This window comes from Cavia porcellus, unplaced genomic scaffold, assembly GCF_034190915.1.
Source record: "Cavia porcellus strain 051 isolate PalLab524CR breed Dunkin Hartley unplaced genomic scaffold, mCavPor4.1 scaffold_1, whole genome shotgun sequence".
Classification (NCBI taxonomy): Eukaryota; Metazoa; Chordata; class Mammalia; order Rodentia; family Caviidae; genus Cavia; species Cavia porcellus.
In genome coordinates this window covers 167,419,739-167,441,284 of record NW_026947484.1, presented here as the reverse complement: position 1 = coordinate 167,441,284, position 21,546 = coordinate 167,419,739, and the positions used below count along the sequence as shown (strand labels likewise).

The 21,546-nt window shown below is 36.6% G+C and overlaps 2 protein-coding genes across 3 annotated transcripts in view; one reads left to right on the top strand and one right to left on the bottom strand.

Moving 5' to 3' along the window:
• The window catches only part of Fbxw2 (F-box and WD repeat domain containing 2), a 28,931-nt gene extending 21,551 nt beyond the window's left edge, over positions 1 to 7,380 (bottom strand). Inside the window, exons 1-3 of one of the 2 annotated variants that reach the window (XM_005007954.4) lie at positions 7,229 to 7,380; positions 7,018 to 7,126; positions 2,171 to 2,680 (exon numbers count right to left, since the gene is read on the bottom strand). In XM_005007954.4, the coding sequence (XP_005008011.1) occupies positions 2,171 to 2,660 (490 nt within the window). In that variant the 5' untranslated portion in view covers positions 2,661 to 2,680; positions 7,018 to 7,126; positions 7,229 to 7,380. The remainder of the gene's footprint in view (positions 1 to 2,170; positions 2,681 to 7,017; positions 7,127 to 7,228) is intronic. The other variant, XM_005007953.4, reaches the window with a different exon arrangement.
• A 6,502-nt stretch (positions 7,381 to 13,882) lies between these two features.
• On the top strand, positions 13,883 to 14,986 carry B3galt9 (beta-1,3-galactosyltransferase 9). The gene has a single exon (XM_063238251.1). It carries the CDS (start codon positions 13,883 to 13,885, stop codon positions 14,984 to 14,986), a length of 1,104 nt encoding a protein of 367 aa, XP_063094321.1.
• The last annotated feature ends 6,560 nt before the right edge of the window (positions 14,987 to 21,546 follow it).

The following is a 21,546-nucleotide window of genomic DNA, read 5'->3' as shown; positions in this document are numbered from 1 at the left end:
CATCTAGCATGCCCAAGGCCCTGAGTTTAATCCCAATGAATTAAATAATCTTTTTTAAATGTAGGATTGGGTCCACTAATTATATTTTTTAACTTTCCGAGTATTGCAATTAGAGAATTCAGTAACTGTTAACCATTTACTTCTACTCCAAGTAATTAAGGTTTTAATACATTTCAAAAGTAAAGTGTGATGAGAGAAAAAAAAATTAAAGAGCTGTAGTAGATGATTGTAAAAACAATGAGTCAACTGCCAAAGTTTACGTAAGTGGAAATGAGCTCTAAAGCAACACTGATCTTACTCTAAAAATATCTCCAACGCATCACGAGGCAAAAAAGACACGGGAAAGCCATCACCACAAATGGGAATGTACATCAAAGTACAGTAGAATGAATGATGTTTTTCAAATAATCCAGCATATTAGACAGGCAAAACAATGTAACCATAAAATAACTTCAGGGTAACAAACCAAACCACAAAATGCCTTAAATTAAATACCTACTTTATTAAACTGACAAAGTATCTGGCATTTTAGGTACTATCATATGGGAAAATACACATCTTAATAAAGATGTATAACTTTAAAACAATCCTTAGCAATTATATATTTCTTTTTTTAACTTTTTATCAGTACCAGGGATCGAACTCACAACCGCCTGCTTGCAAGGCAGGTGCTTATGCCACTGAGCTAAATCCTCAGCCCCTATATATTTCTTAACTATTGAAAGTATTAAAACTGACTAGCAGGCAAGAAGTTGAGTTCAATCCCTCCCCCGTCTTCAATCACTCCATCAATCAATCACACTCCAGTAAGACTAAAGCAGAAACAAGTTACTTAAGACTGTTGTGGGAATGGCATAAATTTAGTATAGCTGCAAAGGACACTAAGACAGAACTATAAAATCTTTCGTACTTCTAGATTTGATAACTCTACTCTTTAGCTTCTGTCCCAAATAATTCAAGAGGAAAAAAATAAAGCAAACAAACATTTTTAAAAAGAACAAACCCCTGAATATGCACTAATGGAAATAGCTGATGATATCACATTCTTTTATACAAAGGAAGTTTGTACTTATTAAAAGTGACAACTACATATAGTTAATACATAAACATTACCAAGTTTTACTGGATGTAAAAGAGCACCATGCACACTTATATACAATGTAAGTAAATAAGACTTGTTAAGAGCTGCTGAGAGCAATTGTAAACACTAAGAATTATTTACACTGCCTATCAAAGTGTTGATAAATTGTGAGACAGTTGGCAACCGCATATAGAAGCACCTATCTATAATTCAACAATAACACAATTTTTCATTTTAATGTATACATTTATACAAAGTTATTTAATCAACTAATTTAAAAATAAATGCCTTCATTCTTATACCCTCAATCTCAACTTCCAATTCTTAGAATCACAGATCAAGGAAGGGATACTTGCTTTTACTTCCTTTTGTATATTTTACACAAAAAGAAACAGATTAATTCATGTAAAATTATCTAACAATTTGCTAGGATTACAACAAATGTCCTTTTTTTTTTTTTAACTTCTTTCCCCAAAAAGAGTCATTGATGAAGCCAGGTATAGTGGTACATGCTTATTACCCCAGCATTTAGGGAGGCTGAGAAAAAAAATGAAAGTTCAAGCTCAGCCTGGGCAACTTAGTGACAAACTGTCTCAAAATTTAAAAATAGTAAGAATATAAAGGGCTGGGGATGTAGCTCATTACAAAGGCCCTGGGTTCAATACTGAGTAATCTGCAGCTTTCTGATTTATATCATGCCTAAAAGAATGTCTGAAGTGTTTTTCTCATAAAACCTCATAAAAATGTCTTCTCAAGAAGAAAAGATGACGATAAGGGTGGTGGGAAAATCTTTCCAAATAGAGAACGCTATTATAGATATCTAACGACTGGGTCAACACTTGCCATTCTGAAACCTAAGTAGTGGGTTTTTTTTTTTCCCTACAACAGCAAAGAAAAGAAGCAGGCATGTAAGCTTAGAAAAACAAAAACAGTCAGGCACATGGTACACTTGTAATCTCAGCACTTAGGAGCCAAGAGTTTGAGGCCATTCTGGATTACATAATGAATAAGGCCAGCCTGAATTACATAGTGAAACACTGTCTCAAAAAAGCAAAGCACACACACAAAAAAATCTATTACATCTCTTACCTGTACAGAGAAGTCCATCTTTGTAGTAAAGTGCATACACTCTGGCACTGTGTCCAATTAATGATGAGGTCTCAAAGGCTTCATGGTCCTCCAGTTGCTTCATTCTCAAAATAGCCTTCAAATAAACCTTCTTCCAGTGCAAAGCGTCCTGAACAGAATCATCTATCTGCCAGCCCAAATTTTTACATGCAGTCTGCCACACCTCTGTACAGGCACTTATCACCTTATTCCACTGTTTAGAGACGAGGCAGCATGTGAGTAAAGTCTGAGGATCGAGCCATTTTAACAAATAAAAACTGAGCTCCAGGGGAAGGAGTTTGAGGAAGTCTCGCTTGAGGAGAGTCTCTAGGTTATTGGAGAGATGCCTGAGCTGGACTGCCCCACTCAGACTAATCAGGTGATCCAGAGTTTCATTTTTCTGCAAGTCCGTCAGAGAAAGAAATGTAACAGAAATGTTATCAAGCCATGTCTCAAAGTCCTTTCTCTCCATAAGGTTATGGAAAAATTTACCTGTGGCACATCAAAATATTGTATTAGTTCTGCTCAAAAAGACCATTCAAGCAAGACTGCTAACAAAGGAAGTATTAAAAATTAGTGTTAAAAAATTCAGCATTACAACTTTATGCTTAGTTGCTACATTACAACTTTATAGTTAATACCCTATATTTATCTGAACAACTCCCATGCACACAAAAGAAAGTACATTTGACAAAACATACTGTAATAAATCATGATCTCTGAAATCTAAATCAGCATAAGACTGGTGTGTGTAACTTATTTCTTTTGAAGTCTATTACATGCTACATGCACTGTCACAGTAAAAGATTTACAAAATATTCAGTCATTTATTCATGATGATTCAAATGTAGGTCAGTGGCACAGCATTTATTCATCAACTGTATTCTATAATATACCCTCTCCTATCAAAACCTTTATAAAACTACTTCCTTAGTGAATTCCTTAATATACCTTTATTCGGGATTAAAATCACAAAAGCAAACAACAGCACATGACAACCAAAAAGCAAGTATTTGGAACAGTAACCTGAGACATTAGTTATCATGCTAGGCACAACCTAACCTGTCACAAAAACATATAACTAACTACTTGCTTTTGAACCACATATTCAGGTAAAAGTATCTGAAGAGGGAAAATGAACAGGTGTAATAAGTTATATATCTCAGGTATTCTGATTCTTTTACTTCCTTTATGTTACTACCTGTTATAACATGAATTAGCAAAGGCTTTATAAAGTCTATTTTTATAAGTTTCATATCAGTTAATGTCAACTCTCCAGGGAGCCATGAGACTTCTGGAAGACTAGACAAATAAGGCAAATTAATAATTCTGATGATGCAAGGTGTGGTGGCACATGTTTGTAACCCTATTTATGAGGCTGAGGCAAGAGGATCATGAGTTACAGGCTAGTCCAGGCAACAGAACAAGACTCCATGTCAAAACAAAACAAAAACAAAACAAGGGACTGAGGATACAGCTCAGCGCCTGCCTAGTAAATGCATGGTCCTGAGTTTGATTCTTAGTACCAAAAAAACAAAACGAAACACCAAAACATAGTAATTCTGATGCTTACAAACACTAAATCTGATTACTTAGTTCCTTACAAGACCCTAGTCCAATTTTAAGGGTTTATGCCCACATTAATGTGTAAGAGAAAAATACATTTCTTTTCAGATGTGTCACCTAGATCAGACCTACACAAAAACTCAGCTATGCTCTTCCAACTGCATTAAGTATCAAGTTTCCAGTAGCAAATGTGGCACAAAAAAAAAAAAAAATCTCATACAAAAAAAAGTATGATTTATTAACAGAAGCACCCAAACCTTCATTTTCGGAGGCACTAGAGATTGAACCCAGAACATCCTGAGTTATCTTCCCCTCTTTTTTGAGACAGGGTCTTTGGAAATTATCCAGGCTGGGCTGAAACTTGTGATCTTCCTATCTCAGCTTCTTAAGAATAATCATTCACATGACAATTTTCTGTAGGCATTCATACAATGTCACAATGACTAAAAAATACTGGTCAATCAAAAAAAATATGGACGTTGTAAATGTAGGTCAGTGGTACAGCATTGTCTAGCATGCACAGGGTTCTAAGTTCAATCCCCAGTACTGGGGAAAACAAAGTCCTTAAATTATTTTTCACAGTGAAAAGTAGGGAAGGGCTTCTTCCATTATATCTGCACATACACTATGACACACAGCTATTATTAAAATGTTGTATTCATACGAGCTGAATTATTTAAACAGTCACAAGGCAAATCTATAGTACCCCCTAAAATATTATCAAGCTCCCAGCTAAAGATACCCTAGGGGGTTGGAGGTTTAGCTTAGCGGCATAAGCGCCTGCCTTGCAAGCAGGCCGTTGTGAATTCGATCCCCGGTACCGATAAAAAGGAAAAAGACAAAAATAAAGAAAGAAAGAAAGATACCCTAAACAGGCCAAATAAATTTGCCCACAAGATTTCCAATAAGAACCTTTTAAATGTTGTTTCATTTTTGAGATTTATAAAAAATCTTTACATAAATTTTTTTGTCCAGCTTGTACATTACAGATTGTCCTATAAGCTGTTCAACTCCTTATAGGAGGCTGTTTTCTAATTCCTCATCTCTGATGGTTATGAAAAACATTTTCCCCCTAGTATTGAGTACTGAGACCAGGGGAGCTCTACCAGTGAGCTACATCCCAAATCATTTTTTTATTTTTTGAGAAAGTCTCACCAAGTTACTCAGGCTAGCCTCAAACTTGTGATGCTCCTGACTGAGCTCCTAAAGTAATTGGGGTTACAATTATACACCACCACACCCAGCTGGAAAAGGTATGTATTTTTTTTTTAAAAGTCATTAACTCTACAGAATGTATTATTTAAAAACATCAATTTTTACTTTTTTAAATAATCAACAAACATTGGAGGGGACTTCCTTAAGGTCTTAGGTTTAAACTGAATTCTTATAGAAAAACTCTAGCAATATCATGTAACAGTAGCACAAAGTCCCCAGGGGAAAACACAGGAAGTGTAATTTCAATTCAACAGGAGGAGGAGGAGCTTTTAAATCATCAAAGCTTTCCAAAAATGGGCTAGCCACCTCCAAATAGTAAGCTTCCCATTACTGTGAAAGGACAGCTGTATAAAAGGCAGAACGTGAAATGAATGAAAATGCTTTCTACTCTATTTTATTTCTTTAGCCACTTCCTACATTATCATAGGAATGTTGAACAAACTTCTATGTGGGAAGCTAAGAATCAGAAATAAAGGACATGTGAAGCCAGTTTAGGATAACCCAAACAACACTTTCTATTAACTTCAGTATTATGAAACCTGGCAGGAATCCTCTTTGTGGCACTGAGGCTGGAACAGCCATGACCACTAACATCTCTTTCAACTTTATGATCATATTATAGTTTTTCTTAACACCTGGAAGAAAAACTCAAGAACCAAAGTTACTGGGTGCTTAGTTTTAAAATTAAGGACAGTCACTGACTTGAGGCTATAACTGCCAAGTACTTTTTTCTCTCTACCCTTTCCACATGCTCTGCTGTCTTGCTCCCTTTTACTCCCACCACAAACTAAACACTAAACTTGCTCTTCTGTTTATGATACAAACAATCACAAAAGGTATGAGTGACATGAAGACTCCTAAATTAAGAGATGAGTATCTGGGCTTGGTCTATGGTTCTACTATTGATCCCCTATGTTTCTTTGGGCAATTCTAACATTTGTACTGGTTTTAAAGACTAATGTACTGCTCATAAACATTAGCGCATTTGATCTTCACAAGTTCATAGGACGTATCAGTAGTATCACTCTTAACAAGGAAATTTACAATCCAAGAGGTGTAGTGGATTTCCCAAAGATGCATAGGAAACAGCATGCTCAGATTCTTGCCCAGTCTTCACTCCCTCAAAGCAAAACAAAACCTAGAGACAGGGCATTCCAGGTAAAACTGTGAATGTGTTTCCCAGGCTACTCCATCAGGACTTGGCATGAAAGCCAGACATTTGTTGTTATTAGGAAGGAGTCACCTTACACTTTTTCCCTATAAGCACAACCAGTTATAAGATACAAAGGTTTTGAAAATGTATGTATACCTATAAGCTTATATATGCACAAAATACATTTTGAGTATTTAAGAAACTTGTAACACTGGCAAATTCCAGAGAGAAAAAGGGGCAGGAAGTTCCTTTTAATTACATACGATTTCAAATTTGAAACAGTGTGGATCTGGTTCCTACTGAAAAGCTATTAGTTTTAATATAGAGTCAATTTTAAAATATATTTATAAAATACCACCGCTGCAACTGCACTTGTTGTGGAGTGACCTTGGCTAAATCACTTCACCTTTCACAAGCCCAGCTTCTTGTAAAATGTAGCCACAAACAGCATTACCTACAAGGGGTTTTGTGAGGCTTAGACAGAACAATACACATAAACTGTTTAGCATATTACCCGGCACTGTAAGCCTACAATAAATGCTAGTTATTATTGTTTAGGATTAATGTTGTTACGGTTTTTTTCTTCTTTAAAGCACTGCACCTTGCACACACTCCTGTTTCCATGGCATACCCACAATTATGGCGCACTCCCTCACATTATTACAACATTTTGTATTTCAGAAACCACCTCTGCGCTTCACCATCTTCTACACTCCTGGCAGCCCGGGAACATAACTCATTTCACAGCTAAGAAAGCAGGCACCAGGAGGGAGGAACTAAGTGGCAGGACTCCGAGACCTAATTTTCCAATCCCTAAAACATACTCCTGGTCCCTTAGCCCGTTTGTCATTCCCAGGTATCCTGCTCCCGCAGCCGCGTTCTGCGGGGCACTGACCTGAGCGAGCGCCCCGGGGCCTGGGACCTCGCGCCGGGCTCACACCGACTAGGGGCGCTTGGGCCGCCAGAGCCTCGCAGCGGCCGGGTCCGCTCCGCAGCCATGGCGCCTGCAGGGAAGGAAAGACAAACAGCCCGAGGCACGGAGGTCAACACAGGCACCGAAGCCCCATAGGTCCCCCTCCCCAGCGGGCACCGCCTAACACACAGACCTGGACCTGCGGCCGCCGCTCAGGGTCCGCAGCCTCACAGGGGAGCGGCTTCCGGTGCTGCCTACGTCATCTCCGCGCGTCTCACAGCCCCGCTGCTGTCGGCGGAAGCGGCTACACTTCCGGCCCCAGTCCCAAGGGAAAGGGGCGGCGGGAGTGTGGCGTGAACCTGCCTGTTTTACTTCTGGCACCTCACCAAAGCTTCCTTCCGTGCTGTATTTTTTAATTATCTGAGTGCTTCTGAATGTCGCCGAATTTTATCTTGCACCAGCTCAGCAGCAGTTTTTCTTATTCCTACTTCAAAGAAAAGAGGGAGCTATTGCTAGAGAAGTTGACAAATTCAAACAATCTCCTGAACACCTGTTATATCCCGAACATTGTTCTAGGAGTTGGTTTAGTGAACAAAAATCAAAATTTTCTACCTGGGGCTTGTATCTGGAAGGCGAAAGCCAGATAAACAAGATACAGGACAACTCTTAACAAGTGCTAGGAAGAAAAGTAAAAAGCAGTCAGGTGATTTGAATCACAACACTTAAACTCTGGTTATACTACATAGGAGATAAACTTAGAGTAGTTAACCTCTGGCACTTTTGCATAACGATACTACTGTATCCCCCATCTGATTGTTTAAAGGGTTGAAGACTACAAGACAAGGGTTATGCTGTCAAGGACTAAAATTGCACCAAGCATACAGACTATGAAACTTTGTGTAAGTACCCTCTAGTTCAGATCCCACACGAGTATTACAAAGTAGTTACTGTTGTTACCTCTATATCCAAAATGAGGAAACTAAAGTCTAAAGTGGTTTAGAACCTCAATCTAAATCAACTTGCCTTTTTTTGTTTTGTTTTTTGGAGACAAGGTCTTGATGTGTAGTTGAGTCTGGCCTTGAACTATGTACCTGTGATCAGGATTTACATGGTAATGGATTTAATACAGGACACAAATAGTGAGATTATTTTATAATATTAACCCAAAGAGTCAAATACAAAAAGAGTGTGGGAAATCTGCCCACACACCAGAGACCCAAGAATCAGGATGAACTCCTCTGATAGAACAGCTGAGTTCATACCAGGAAATCCAACTTCTCCAGGAGGATCAACAGCACAGGTGACCTTCCACACTAGTTCCCCTTTTATGCTGTTGGCAGCAGTCCTCAGGAGGGTCTTCCACACCCAGCATCACACTGATTCATTTCAGCTGGATGTTAGAAGCTGACCATTGGTCAACCACAATACCCCAGGCTGGCCTCATGGCAATCCTCCTACCTCAGCCTACCCAATGCTGGCATTACAGGCATGTGCCTCTGTGCCAGGCCCAAGTCTCCTTGTGTGTTTTTAAGGGCCCATTAAGTATATTCACATGTATGTATACAGCACTGTCCATTAGGATCTTCAGCAATGATGGAAATGTTCTCTCTTGGTGCTATTAAAATGGTCACTAACCTTATAGCTATTGAACACTTGAAAAGTGCCAATGTAACTAAGGAACTAAAGTTTTAATTTTAATTTTAGTTAATGTGAATTTATAAAACTGCATGCAGTTGATGGCTACCATATTAGACAGAATAGTCCAATTATATAGGCATAACACACAATGTAGACAGTAAAAAAGTCACATATCCAGCTAGTGGTAGCATAGCTAAGGGGCTGAGTAACCTGATTCAGTTCAGCTGGGTGTTACAAGCGAAACATAGTTGAAACACAGGAAATAAGTAAAAATTGTGTGAGAAGGAAGTCAACCATAGGTCCTCAAGGTCAGTCCACAAGAGAACAAATTTTATTTGCTAGCCAAAGGAAGCCATTGATAATCCTAAAAAAAAAGACCAAAACAAAGTCATAATTTTTAATTTGCACTTTGAGAAAAACTGGAATTTCAAGACACAAAAATTTTGAGCCTTAATCCCATCCAGAAAATTCAGGAAAGGAGGGAAGGAAAGAAGAAAGTTGATTTCCCAACGGTCTTAAAAACACAGTAAACCTGGAATCACACATTTCACCTGTAAACTACACTTCCTACCACAGAAAGCAGGTAGCATAGCTCGCTTCAAACACATGTAAACAGTTTACATTTTGAAATACCCCCATGAGTAACCTGATAAACAGTAGAAATACACATCCTAGCTCACCCATCTTAGCTCACCTGCTAAGGCCATATAAACCCTCCAAACCCTGGCTATAATGAGCCTCTCTCAAGGACCCACATTTTATTCTTTTTGAGTGTGTATGTTTTAAATTTGGCTTAATAAACCTCTTTATGCCTTTCACTGCCATGTCTTGAAAATTCTTTATCTGTACCCCATGTTATTTCCACTTTAGGGAACCTTCTGGGATCCATCTGATAAATTATTGTAGACTTCTAAGCCAAAGAGTGACTGGTGACATTATAAGACACTTAAGAAAAGATGGACATAGATTACCTCTATGAAAGAAAAGGTAATAAAACTAAGCAAGTATTATCTCTTTGCTGAAAATGGTCTCAACCCCAGTAGGATAGATGTATGATAAATAAACTGAAAATTCCAGATGGAGCTGCTTCAAGGATAGTATTGTTTGTCTCAAAGCAAAGAAACCAAACTATGTAAGTCTGAGACCAGAAGAGGTCCAGGAGGAAAATGTATGACTATAAAAAATGTAAAATATAATTCATGTTTAAATACACGACTCACATGAGCTATGAGCTATGTAATTGTTAGATCTAGTATATGTAAAAAAAACCCCTTTCATTTGAATTTTGTTAGCTTAGCCATTCTCATTTGGTAAAAATTTCCAAGCTTGCGTTATGATTGTTCAGAAAATATAGACAACTAAAGACCAGACATGGAGGCACATAGTCTCAGGACTTTGGGAGGCTGAGTCAAGATAGTCACAAATTTCAGACTAACTTAGGCAATTTAGTGATTTATCAAGACCCTTTATCAAAATAAAAATTAAAAAGGGGCTGAGAAAGTAACCCAGTGTAAAGTCCCAGTGTTCACTCCCTGCTGTTACTAAGAAGAAAGCAAGCAGGGGGTGGAGAGAGGGAATAGCCATCTGTAAATACGAGAAGTTATTCCTAGCCAGATATGAACAGTAACTACCAAATTCCTGTGTGTGGCAAGTAGGAAGATCATTATGTGAAAAGTAAGATAAAAATATAACTCCAAATGAAAACAGAATGGTTCTGTAACAAGAACATGAAAATATAATGAATGTTGTTTCTTTTCTTGAAATAAACTTGCTAATAGACATGGTATTTAGAGTAATTCCTACATGCTCAAAAAACAAAAAGATAAACTGATAAACATCAAATGCTTACTTTCTTCTGTTCACACTAAAAGGAGCTATATGATATAGATGTTTCTCATTAAATGGCCTAGCTGTTTAATGATTATTTAGACTCATGACCTGGTGCTCTGATTTAAGACCCATGCCTTTTTTTGTACAGTTCTATATAGCATATTGATAGGACCTCAATGTTTATTTGGCTCACTTATAAGGACTATTTGCTTCCAACAGTCCTTCAGGTGATAATAAAACTGAGTAATTTGAAGTCAAATAAATTCTCAGAGATAGAATCAAAATTTTAAGAAGTGATATTACCTTGGAAACTTTTTGCTATGTAGAGATGTCTCATATTATATGGACACATATATTTTCTCAAGGGTTATGTATATACTTCTGAATCACAGAAAACAATTGAGTGATTAATGCTGTTATTTTTGGCTCTGTGATTATTTTATGTTTTTAAGTTTTGTCTTACACTTCTGGCTAGTAAGATCCTTTACTATGTACTTTATATTATTTCCTATCCTCCAGGTATTTACTGCAGAGGTAGACAGTGGTGGTTCCATTAACAATAATTTCACTATCAAAGATATTTGACATTTCCCATTATTTTTCTAGTGCCAAGCAGGTTCATGGTTCATGATCTTATTAGCAATACTTTAGTTTCATTGATCTCTTGCAGTGATCCCCAGAAATGCCTTCATTAATGCATCGAGATTGCTGTGTGAACAATATGAAGCATTCATGGAAACTGCTAAAATCCCAGGAAAGGGCAGATGAGAAAATATAGGAATAGATGATTTATTGATTTGCTAAAATCATATCTTTGATTGTATCTGTTTTGCAATCACGACTGATGAACACTTTCTATATCATTACTGTATCATAAGATACCCTGAATTTTCTGATTAATTTTCATCCTTGCTTTTTCTGACATGTAGGGGATCAATAGTCCCAAACCCAGCTAATGTGATGATTTGTCGCTGGCTACTGTATTTTATTTGAAAAGTTATTGGAGAACATGTGTTCATAAGAAAAATCATTTTCATTGAATTTTTTGATAATATGTCTAGTACAGATATTCATTGCTTAACAGCCTATTTAAAATAGGGTTTACAACTGAGGCATGCTGTTCAAACTTATGACCCACTGTTTGGACTTAAAATCCACCCCTTTTTGTGTATAGTTCTGTACATCTTGTTGATATAGCCTCGATGTCTTTTCTATATAGTACTCCTTGTTTACATAGTTCTATATTTTTTGCTGATTGTACTGTATAGTGCTATAGTTTTATGTTCTGTTATATATTACAGTACTGAATGTAAGTTATGCAAATAAAAGCAAAGTTTTCAAGCTGGAGTTTCCTTTGGCCATTTCTTTGTTCTGAATTTTATAATATACATTATATACAGTTCCTCATTTAGTGACCAATTTGTTTAATGATCTAGTCACAGGAATGTAACTCCATTGTTAAAAAAGGAACATCTGTAATTCTTATTTGGAGATACACTTACTGGAAAGAGGTAGTTTCATGATTTACAATTGACTTACTAAAGTTCTTGCATAGGTATTCAAAATCTTTTCCAATGAGACACACACCAATCTCACTATGATATTTCCTTGAGGTGACAAAAATCAAAATGTATTTTGGGAAAAAGCTTCTTGATGTATAGAAAACAGTTTTAATATGTTCATGTACCAGGGAGCACATATTAGATCCTTTTTTTAGCTTTTTGAGATGTACTCCAAAAAACCCCACTCTACACTATTTCTCCTTGGGTGATGATGCTATGGAGAAGTTGTATGAGTAAACTGTTCTTTGAATGCTCACATATACTTCGCCAGGAACTCAGCATAAATTAGAAGATCATTTTTCATGAGATACCAAGGCTAGAAGTATTTGAAGGAGTTTGCTTTTTCTATTCTTTGTTCTGAATTCACTCTAGCTGTAACAGTATCAGCACTCACTCTCCTATGCAATAGGCTGTTCTTCCAGGACAAAAGCTCAGGTTGATTGGCAAGAAACCTTATCCTTAAAGTTTGAGATGCAAAATACTATACTGCTATTGCTATTTGCCTGGAGTGATCCTGAGATACATTTGGACATAAGTTGGCATCCGGGTTCAGTAACTTCCAAAGACCTGAAATTGTTCACAGACACATTATGCAGGTAAGTTTCTGATAATATTTGAAGCATTTGCTATCTACCAAAACAGGCTTTGAGGAATATAAGTTTCTTTTTGTGTAAATTATCAGTACTGAGAACATGGAAAGGAATTCAGAGTATAAGTATAGGAGTTTGTTACATTTTGTCTTATTCAGTGGACTGGACAAAGAAACGCAGGACTCAGGATCTGCTAGTGCTTGAGAGTGAATTTTAGAATTTGACAGTCTAATTCAAATCATAGTCCTACTCCAATGCTTTACCCACTGCGTGATCTTGGGCAAATTACCAATCAGTTGCTCAGCTTAATTTTGAAGCTATCTGGAAGGGATTTTATCAGAGCTAAATTGAGCTAAAGTATTTAGCACAGCATCTGGTATACAGGAAGTGCTCAATAAGAGGTAACTATTATTATGGAAGGCTTTGTTGATCAAAGATCTAGTGAAAAGAGATTTAATTCCTTTAATGTTTCTTAGTTCTATTATATTAAAGTTCTGCATATTTCCTTTCCAGATGGAAAGTTTTCACCTCCTTTGTGAGTAAGCTTGGCACAGGTCCATCCTGGATCTTTGAAGAGGTACTAGTTATGTAGGTCATAGAAATCTGCCCATGTTGACAGACATTTCAGATGGATTAGGAGACATTGTCCAAACAGACTCTGATTCAGTATTAGATTAAATTATAAAGTCATCCTAGAAGAACATAAATGTTGCATAATAGCCAGTGTATGGTGACCAACAAAAGCAACTGCTTCATGGAAAAATAGTCCTTGACCTTTGTAATTAGAGAAGTCCTTCCATTCAATTCGATCCAAGTGCTTCCATTCAAGAGAGAACATCATATATTTTCCAATAGTTTTGTGTCACAATGATACTACTTATTTTGTAATACCCATGTGTGAATGCCTGATTCTGCTTCATACTCTGAGTTTCTAACATAGTGTCCTGCATATAGTAAGTCAGCATTTATCAAAACAAGGAAGAAAGCAACTAACATGTTGCTCAGTGTCCACTTTGTGTCAAATACTGGACATGGCAGCACTGGAGAAGAAAGAAACATGATGCCTGCTGCCCAAGAGATCACAGTCCAGTACAAGAGACAGATAATAATAAATAATAAACACCTAGCCTAGACTACTGAGTGCTACAATGATCTGTAGAGGATTCACTGGGGGCAAAAAATGGGAATGGAGACCACACTTTAATGATGTGTCTTTTTCTTATTTAGATGACATTCTGCAGACTTCGGACTCATCAATGGTGTTTCATTCTGTTTAATGTCGTACTATTTCACGCCTTGCTTTTTGGGGCTGAATTTATGGAAGAATACTTTCTGCACTCTCTGCCTCCTGTCAATATGAAAGTTCTTGAAATTAAAGATAAGGCAAGAAAATTGAACATGGAATCTATACGAAGTATTCCCTCCAAATATTATATTCTGAGCCAGCCAGAGGTGTGTAAAGAAAAGAGTATCTTTCTGCTCTCTCTTGTCTTCAGTAGTCCAGAAAATAGAACAAGACGAGATCTCATTAGGAAAACCTGGGGTAATGTGACAAGTGTCCAAGGGCACACCATTCTTACACTGTTTGTTTTGGGAATGCCTGTTTTGGTAACTACTCAGAAAGAGATAGACAAAGAATCCCATAAAAATAATGATATAATTGAAGGACTCTTTTTAGACAGTTCTGAGAACCAGACCCTAAAGATCATTGAAATGACTCAGTGGGCTGTCAGTTTTTGCCCTAATGCCCTATTCATCCTCAAGGTCGATGAAGAGATGTTTGTCAATCTACCAACCTTGGTAGCCTACCTTCTTAATCTGAAAGAACATCTTGAAGATATTTATGTAGGAAGAGTTATCCATCATGATATACCCAACAGAGACCCTAATAGCCAAGGATTTGTCTCTCTTAGTGAGTATCCTGAAACATACTACCCAGATTACTGCAGTGGTGAGGCTTTTATAATGTCCCAAAATGTGGCCCGGATGATGTATGTGGTTTTTAAAGAAGTATCCACTATGGTGCCTGCCGATGTGTTTGTAGGAATTTGTGCAAAGACCATTGGCCTTAAACCTATACACAGTTCAAAGTTTTCTGGAAAAAGGCATGTCAGATACAACAGATGTTGCTATAAGTTTATTTTTACATCCTCAGAAATTATTGATGCTGAAATGCCCTTGGCATGGAAGGAACTTAATGATGGGAAAGACTGTTCACTATTTGAGACTTACTATGGGCTCATTTCCTGCAAACTTCTGACATACCTTGACAGCTTTAAACATTTTCGCATGGGGACCATAAAAAACAATGCTATGTATTTTGGTGATTAAGATTTCTTTGTTTTTCTTGTAAGTCTATTATTTTTAAATTTCCTTCTACTCATTAGAGAAAGCAGCCCACTGTCCTCACGTTTTATGTGGTTTCTCTGAATCTTTGTTCATACTTTGCAAGATACCAAATGTTCTTAATGCTTTGATGTACTCAATCTTCTAGAAGTCTCATTTTAAGAAATTTAAGTTAATGCAGCCTAACTTTTTTCAAAATAAAATCTTTCAGAATATAGAGCTATATTTAATTATTACACAGTCCTTTAAAAAACTAATGTAAAAATGTGTATATTTATGATATACAACATAATGTTTTATATGTGTACATTCTGGAATGGCTAAATCCAGCTATTTAATATCTTATCTATTTAATCCAACTATCTTACATACTTTTTTGTGGTGAGCATATTTAAAATTTACTCTTTTAGCAATTCTCAAGTATACATTATGGCTATGAATGCTCATTACTATCAAGGTGAACAATACTCTTGAGCTTATTTCTCATGTAAACTGGCCAGGCTTTTTTGCCCTTTAACTAACATTTCCCTGATCCCCCCACTTTCCAGCATTGGGTAACCATTTTACTCTCTGTTTCTGAGTCTGACATTTTTACATGCTGCATATGAGATCATATGCTTGGATTATCTCACGTACCATGATGTCCTCTCAGCTTATCCATATTGTTACTAATGACAGGATTTCCCTTTTTTCAGGCTAAAACAATTTTCCCATTTTAGATATAATTCACATTTTATTTATATGTTTAAAGAAAACAGATGGACACTTAGGTTGATTCCTTATCGTTGTTATTGTAAATAATGATTCAGTGAACATTGGAGTATAGATATGTCTTTGACATACTGATTTAATTTCTTTTGGATATAAACCCAGTAGTGGAATAGCCAGGTCATATTTTAGATCTAATTTTAATTTTTGAGCAACTTTCATACTGTTTTTCATAATGGTTATACTAATTTTATTCTCACCAACAGTGCACAGTGCTTCCTTTATCTTTACATCCTCCTCAACACTTGTTTCTTTCATTTAAAAAATATTAACCATTTTAATTGGTGTGACATGATATCTCATTGTGGTTCTAATTTGTTTTTTCTTGATGATTATTAATGTTGAACACTTTTTCCGTACAGTCTTTGGCCTTTTATGCTTTTTGGGTTTTTTGGGGGGAGTATTATTTGACAGGATCATGCCAGATTTCCCAAGGTGTTCTTAAGTTCTTGGGCTCAAGTGATACTTCCAGGTTAGTCCCTGAATAGTTGCGTTCCCACTAGCATTCCACAGTGGGCCGGTTGTGTCTTCATTTGAGAAATGTCTATTGGGTTCCTTTGCTTGTTTTATAATTGGGTTGTTTTCTTGCTATCGAATTGAGTGGCTTATAATTTTGAATATTAATCTCTTACCAATAGTATGGTTTGCAAATATTTTCTCAAATTCCATGTGCTGTCCCTTCACTATGTTGATCACTACCTTTGCTATGCAGAAAACTTAGCTTGGGGGGCAGGGGATTTATCTCAGCAGCATAAGCACCTGCCTTGCAAGCAGGTGGTCGTGAGTTCGATCCCTGGTACTGGAAAAAAGGAAAGAAAAAAAAAAAAGAAAACTTAGCTTGATATAATCTCATTAACCTGTTTTTGTGTTGTCTGGTCTTGTACAGAATATTTATGCCCAGATCAATGTCATAGAGCTCTTTTCTTACACTTTACTCTGGTCATGTTACAGTTTTTGGTCTTATGTTCAATGTTTTCATACACCATGAGTTGATTTTTTTTCAGTCATGGGCATTGAGCTCAAAACGTTGCACAGAATATGCCACTATTGTACCACTGAGCTACATCCACAGTGTTTGGTTTTGTTTGAGACAGAGTCTCACTAAACAGTACATGCTATCTTTGAACTTTGACCCTCCTTCTTCAAGTTACCCAAGACCTGGAATTACAGATATATTGTACCATGCCCAATGCAAGCTAATTTTGTACATACTGTGAAATAAGGATCTATTTTTATTCTTTTGTGTGTAGATTCCCAGTTTTTAAAGCAGCATTTATTGAAGTGAATGTACTTTGCCATTGAGTGTTCTTGGCATTTTTGCTGACAATTGATCCTAAATGCAAGGATTTATTTATGAGCCCTCTATTCTGTTTCATTGGTCTATTTGTCTATACCGATGGCAGTACCATATTGTTTTATTATAACTTTTTAGTATAGTTTAAAGTCAGATAGTATGATGAAGCCAGGTTTGTTCTTTTTGCTCAATATCGCTCTATTTGGGGTCTTTTGTGCTTCTGCATGAATTATAGGATTTTCTGTCTATTTCTGTGAAAAATGTCATTGGGATTTTGATAGATTTACATTTAATTTGTAGATAACTTTGGGTAATAGTGTGGAATATTAATTTTTCCAACCTATGAACACAGGACATCATTCTTTCTTTTGTGTTTTCTTTGATTATTTCATCTGTGCATCCAGTTCCTTAGTTTATTCCTAGGTAATTTTTTGGTATAAAGGATACATTATGGTTAGTCTATGGAAATGCTACTGATTTCTATTGTTGATTTTTTATTCTGAAACTACTGAATTTATTCTTAGTCCTAAACATTTTGGATAAAGTCTTTAGGATTTCTTAGATATAAAATTATATCATCTGCAAACTAACCATTTTAACTTATTCTTTTCCAATTTGGATGTCTTTTCTTTCTCTTCTCTAATTTTTTGGCTAGAACTTTTAGTACCATTTTGAAAAGAAACAGTGAAAGTAGGCAATCTTGTCCTATCCCTGATGTTTCACCCTTCTGTATATGTTAGCTGTGTAGCTGTCATACATGTCTTTATCACAGGGTACCTAATTTACTGAATTTTTTCTCATGAAAGAGTGTTGAATTTTATCAAATGTCTTTTCTGCATCTGTTGATATACTCATATGACTTTCTTTCACTCTGTTACTTTGGTGTGTCACAGATGTAGATTTACAAATATTGAGCCAACTCAAAAAGTGACCTTATGTTTGCACTTCACCATGGGGAATTACCCCTTTGTGTGCTCCTTCATTGAGTTTGCTAGCATTTTTTGGAGGATTTTTGTATATATGTTTACCAGAGATATTGGCTTGTAATTAGATTTTCTTGTGGTGACTTTATCTATAATGCTAGCTTGGTAAGATAAGCAGTACTTCTTTGTGTATTTTCTAAAAGCTGAGTAGGATAGTAGTACTTCTTTAGGTATCTAGTAGATTGAACAGTGAGACCAGCAGGTGTTGGTTTTTTCCTTAATAGAAAACACTTTATTACTAATTCAGTCTCCTTACTGTCTGTTTTCTGTTTAGAGTTTTCATTTCTTCACAATGTGCTCTTGGTAGGTTTAATTTGCCTAGGAATATTTCCATTTCTTCTAGGTTTTCTGATTTGCCAGTGTATTATCATTCACAGTAGTCACTATAATCCTTATAGTATTCCTGATTTTTTTCTACACCTCTCTTTATTTGAATCCTTTTCCTTTTTTGATAATCTAGCAATTTGTTGACTTTATTTCTTTTTAAAAAATTAACTCAGTTTTGTTGATATTTTCTATTATTTTTTGAGTCTGCTTAATTTATTTCTCCTCTGATCTTTATTTCCTTCTTCCTAACATGAGTTTTAGTTTATGCGTCTAGTTCCTTGAGTTATAACATTGAGATGTTTGTTCAGGACCTTTTTATTGTAGATATTTATTGTAGTAAGTTTCCTTTTTTAAAACTGCTTTTGCTGCATCCCATAAGTTTTGGTATGTTGTGTTTCTGCTTTGTCTCCAGATATTTTTAGATTTCCCTTTTAAGTTATTCCCTTTTAAGATTTCCCTTTTAAGTTATTCTTTAGCTCATGGGTGTTTAGGAGTATATTGTTTAATTTCCATATATTGATCAATAATTTCTTAAAATTACTATTGACTTCTAGTTTGATAACATTATGGTTAGAAAAAATAGTATGATTTTTGTATATCTTAAATTTGCTAAAATTAATGCTATAGCCTAATATGTGAGCTATTCTATATTCTTCAGAAGAATATGCATGCAAGCAATTTATAAAGAAATGAGACTAGGATATGCATCAATATAGACTAGAATATGCATTAATATATATGTATCATATATAGATATATGATCCATTTGGTCTAAAGCAAAGTTTATAAGACCATTAGTCACAACTGTCAACTTAATTACATTAAGAAATAGCTGGCAGATTAATAAAACATACTTCAGAATGTCTGCGAGGTGTTTCCAGAGATAGTTGGCTATAAGTGAGCAAACTAAGAGGGGGGCACCCTGCATGGCACCAACCACCAGGGCTGCAGCCAGGATGGAATGATAGGGGGGAAAAGGAGACAGTCAGCTTGCATTTGAAAAGCTCCATCAGCTTGAGCTCGTATCATTGCTTATGGACATCAGGCTCTAATATCTTGAGCTTTTCAAGTTGAACTCGTATCAGTGACTCTCCAGGGAGATTTCAGGGCTGCAGTTTCAGACTGGCACTGCGTCTTTAAATGTTGTTCTGCAGCTTCCAGCTTCTTGGACTGAGAAGCTGCTGGGCCCTGTGACTCTTCAGTGTGCAGAGAGCCATTGTGGACTACTGTGACATCCAGTCACTCTTGCTATATGTTGATTGTGTTCTTCAAGAAAACCCTAACCAAAATGGTTTACATCCAATGTTTCTTTATTGATTTTGTCTGGATTTGATCTGTCCATTATTAAAGTAGGATACTGAAGGCTTATAATTCCATACTTTTATTTTCTCCCTTCCCTCCCGATCTATCGATATTTGTTCTGTGTTTAGTGCTCTGATGTTACATGTATATGTATTTACAATTGGTACAGCTTCAATTTAAAGATAAATTTATCTTTGTCATTATATAATGACCTCTTTTGTCTAGTTTGATAGGTTTTGACTTAGTATTTAATGTTTTTATAATTTTCTATGTGTATACCTTTTCTAGAAGTGTAACTACTGCTGTCTCACATTTCCATTTGTATGGGATATCTTTTCCATTCTTTCACTTTCAATTTGTATTTCATTAAAGGTGAAACATATCTGCCATGGCTGGAATATGAGCACACCAAAATTTATGTCGAGGCTAAATCAATCAAGATAATAATTGTTGTAGTTAGGGGTTGTGCAGAGAACAATTAGAATCAGAACATGGAGTTTATAATATTATTTTTATAATCGTCACCGGGAGTTAACACAAGAAAATGCAGAAAATCCGCAACACCAAAGACATAGAATATTTAGTCAAGGGCCTACACCCCACAGCAATGTCCCACATGAGTCCAGATGACAATGCCTCCTACAAGTCCAACTGGAGATCCAGAGCCCACAAGAGGGACTCAGGCCAGTCTCTTTAGGGATCCGTGTCGGGAAAGGCCCAAAGGTCAGCAGAGGAAGAAGCCAGAAAGTCCAAACCAGCGGGGTGAAGGAGCTGTGCTGGTGGGATGAGGGTTCTACGCTGAAGCCGAAAAGTCACACTCACAACAAAGATGAGGGTTGTCTTGAAAAGCACCACAACCATCCTTAACGACATGGAGGCCCCGAGCTCCTCCAACAGTAAGCACAGTGGGGTATGTGCCAGCAAGCCAGCGTGATGAGTTCATCCTGGAGACCAAGCAGCACACATCTTCTCCTCCGGAGCCAGGAAGAAAAGCTTGATGTGAGGACCAGAGCTTCTCCAGGAGAACCAACGGCTCAAACAGCAACTCGTAGGAGAACCCACAATGCCTCAACACCTCAACATCTCAACACAGTAACGCATTAACACATTCCTTCTCCTTCTCCACCTCTCCATTTATGCTGGCAACTTTCCTCAGGTGGAGCATCTTGTTCAGGATACTGAAGGCTTATAGTTGATCAAAAAGGTTATTGTTTTAAAAAGTATTATGGTAAAAGACATATTGCCATCAAACTCCCTCACAATACTCTTCCTCACTTTGAACACTTACACCATCAGTCTTGCTACTTTCTGAACAGTTGTGGAAGTTCTCTTTTGTGCCTTTTTGTGCCTCAATGAGCTGAATTTATACAAAATATTTAGTGATTTCTGTCAAATGAAAATCTCACAGTGTGTCCTCATCCACCTTATTCACAAGAGTTTGGTACGATGTGATTTCTGGCTCTTCCCTGAAAGTCACAGTGCCCATGAAAAGTAAATGTTTTCAAAGAATTCAGGACATTGAAGCAGTCACAACAGCACCATTAAAGGCATTGACGAAACAGGACTTTCAGAACTGCTTCAGAAAGTAGCAAGAACAATAGGACAAATGCATCAAAAGTGAGGAGGGAGTGTTTGAAGGGGAGATCAATGGCAAAGTCTTTGACTGTAATGAATTTTAAAAACTTATACTCCCCTTATTCTTATCACTTTCTACATAAATTTGTATTTCTCCATCAGATTCTGATTTCATATTTTATCTGTAGTCTCTTATATATTTTTTTGAGTGAATAAAATGATCATGAATTAGAATGGCAGCTGTCAGAAGCTGGAGGAAACAGGGAATAGGAACCTGTTTAGCGGATATGGTTTTA

What these genes read in the sequence shown, in the direction of transcription:
- B3galt9 (XM_063238251.1), top strand. Translation starts at nt 13,883, where the DNA reads ATGACATTCTGCAGACTTCGGACTCATCAATGGTGTTTCATTCTGTTT.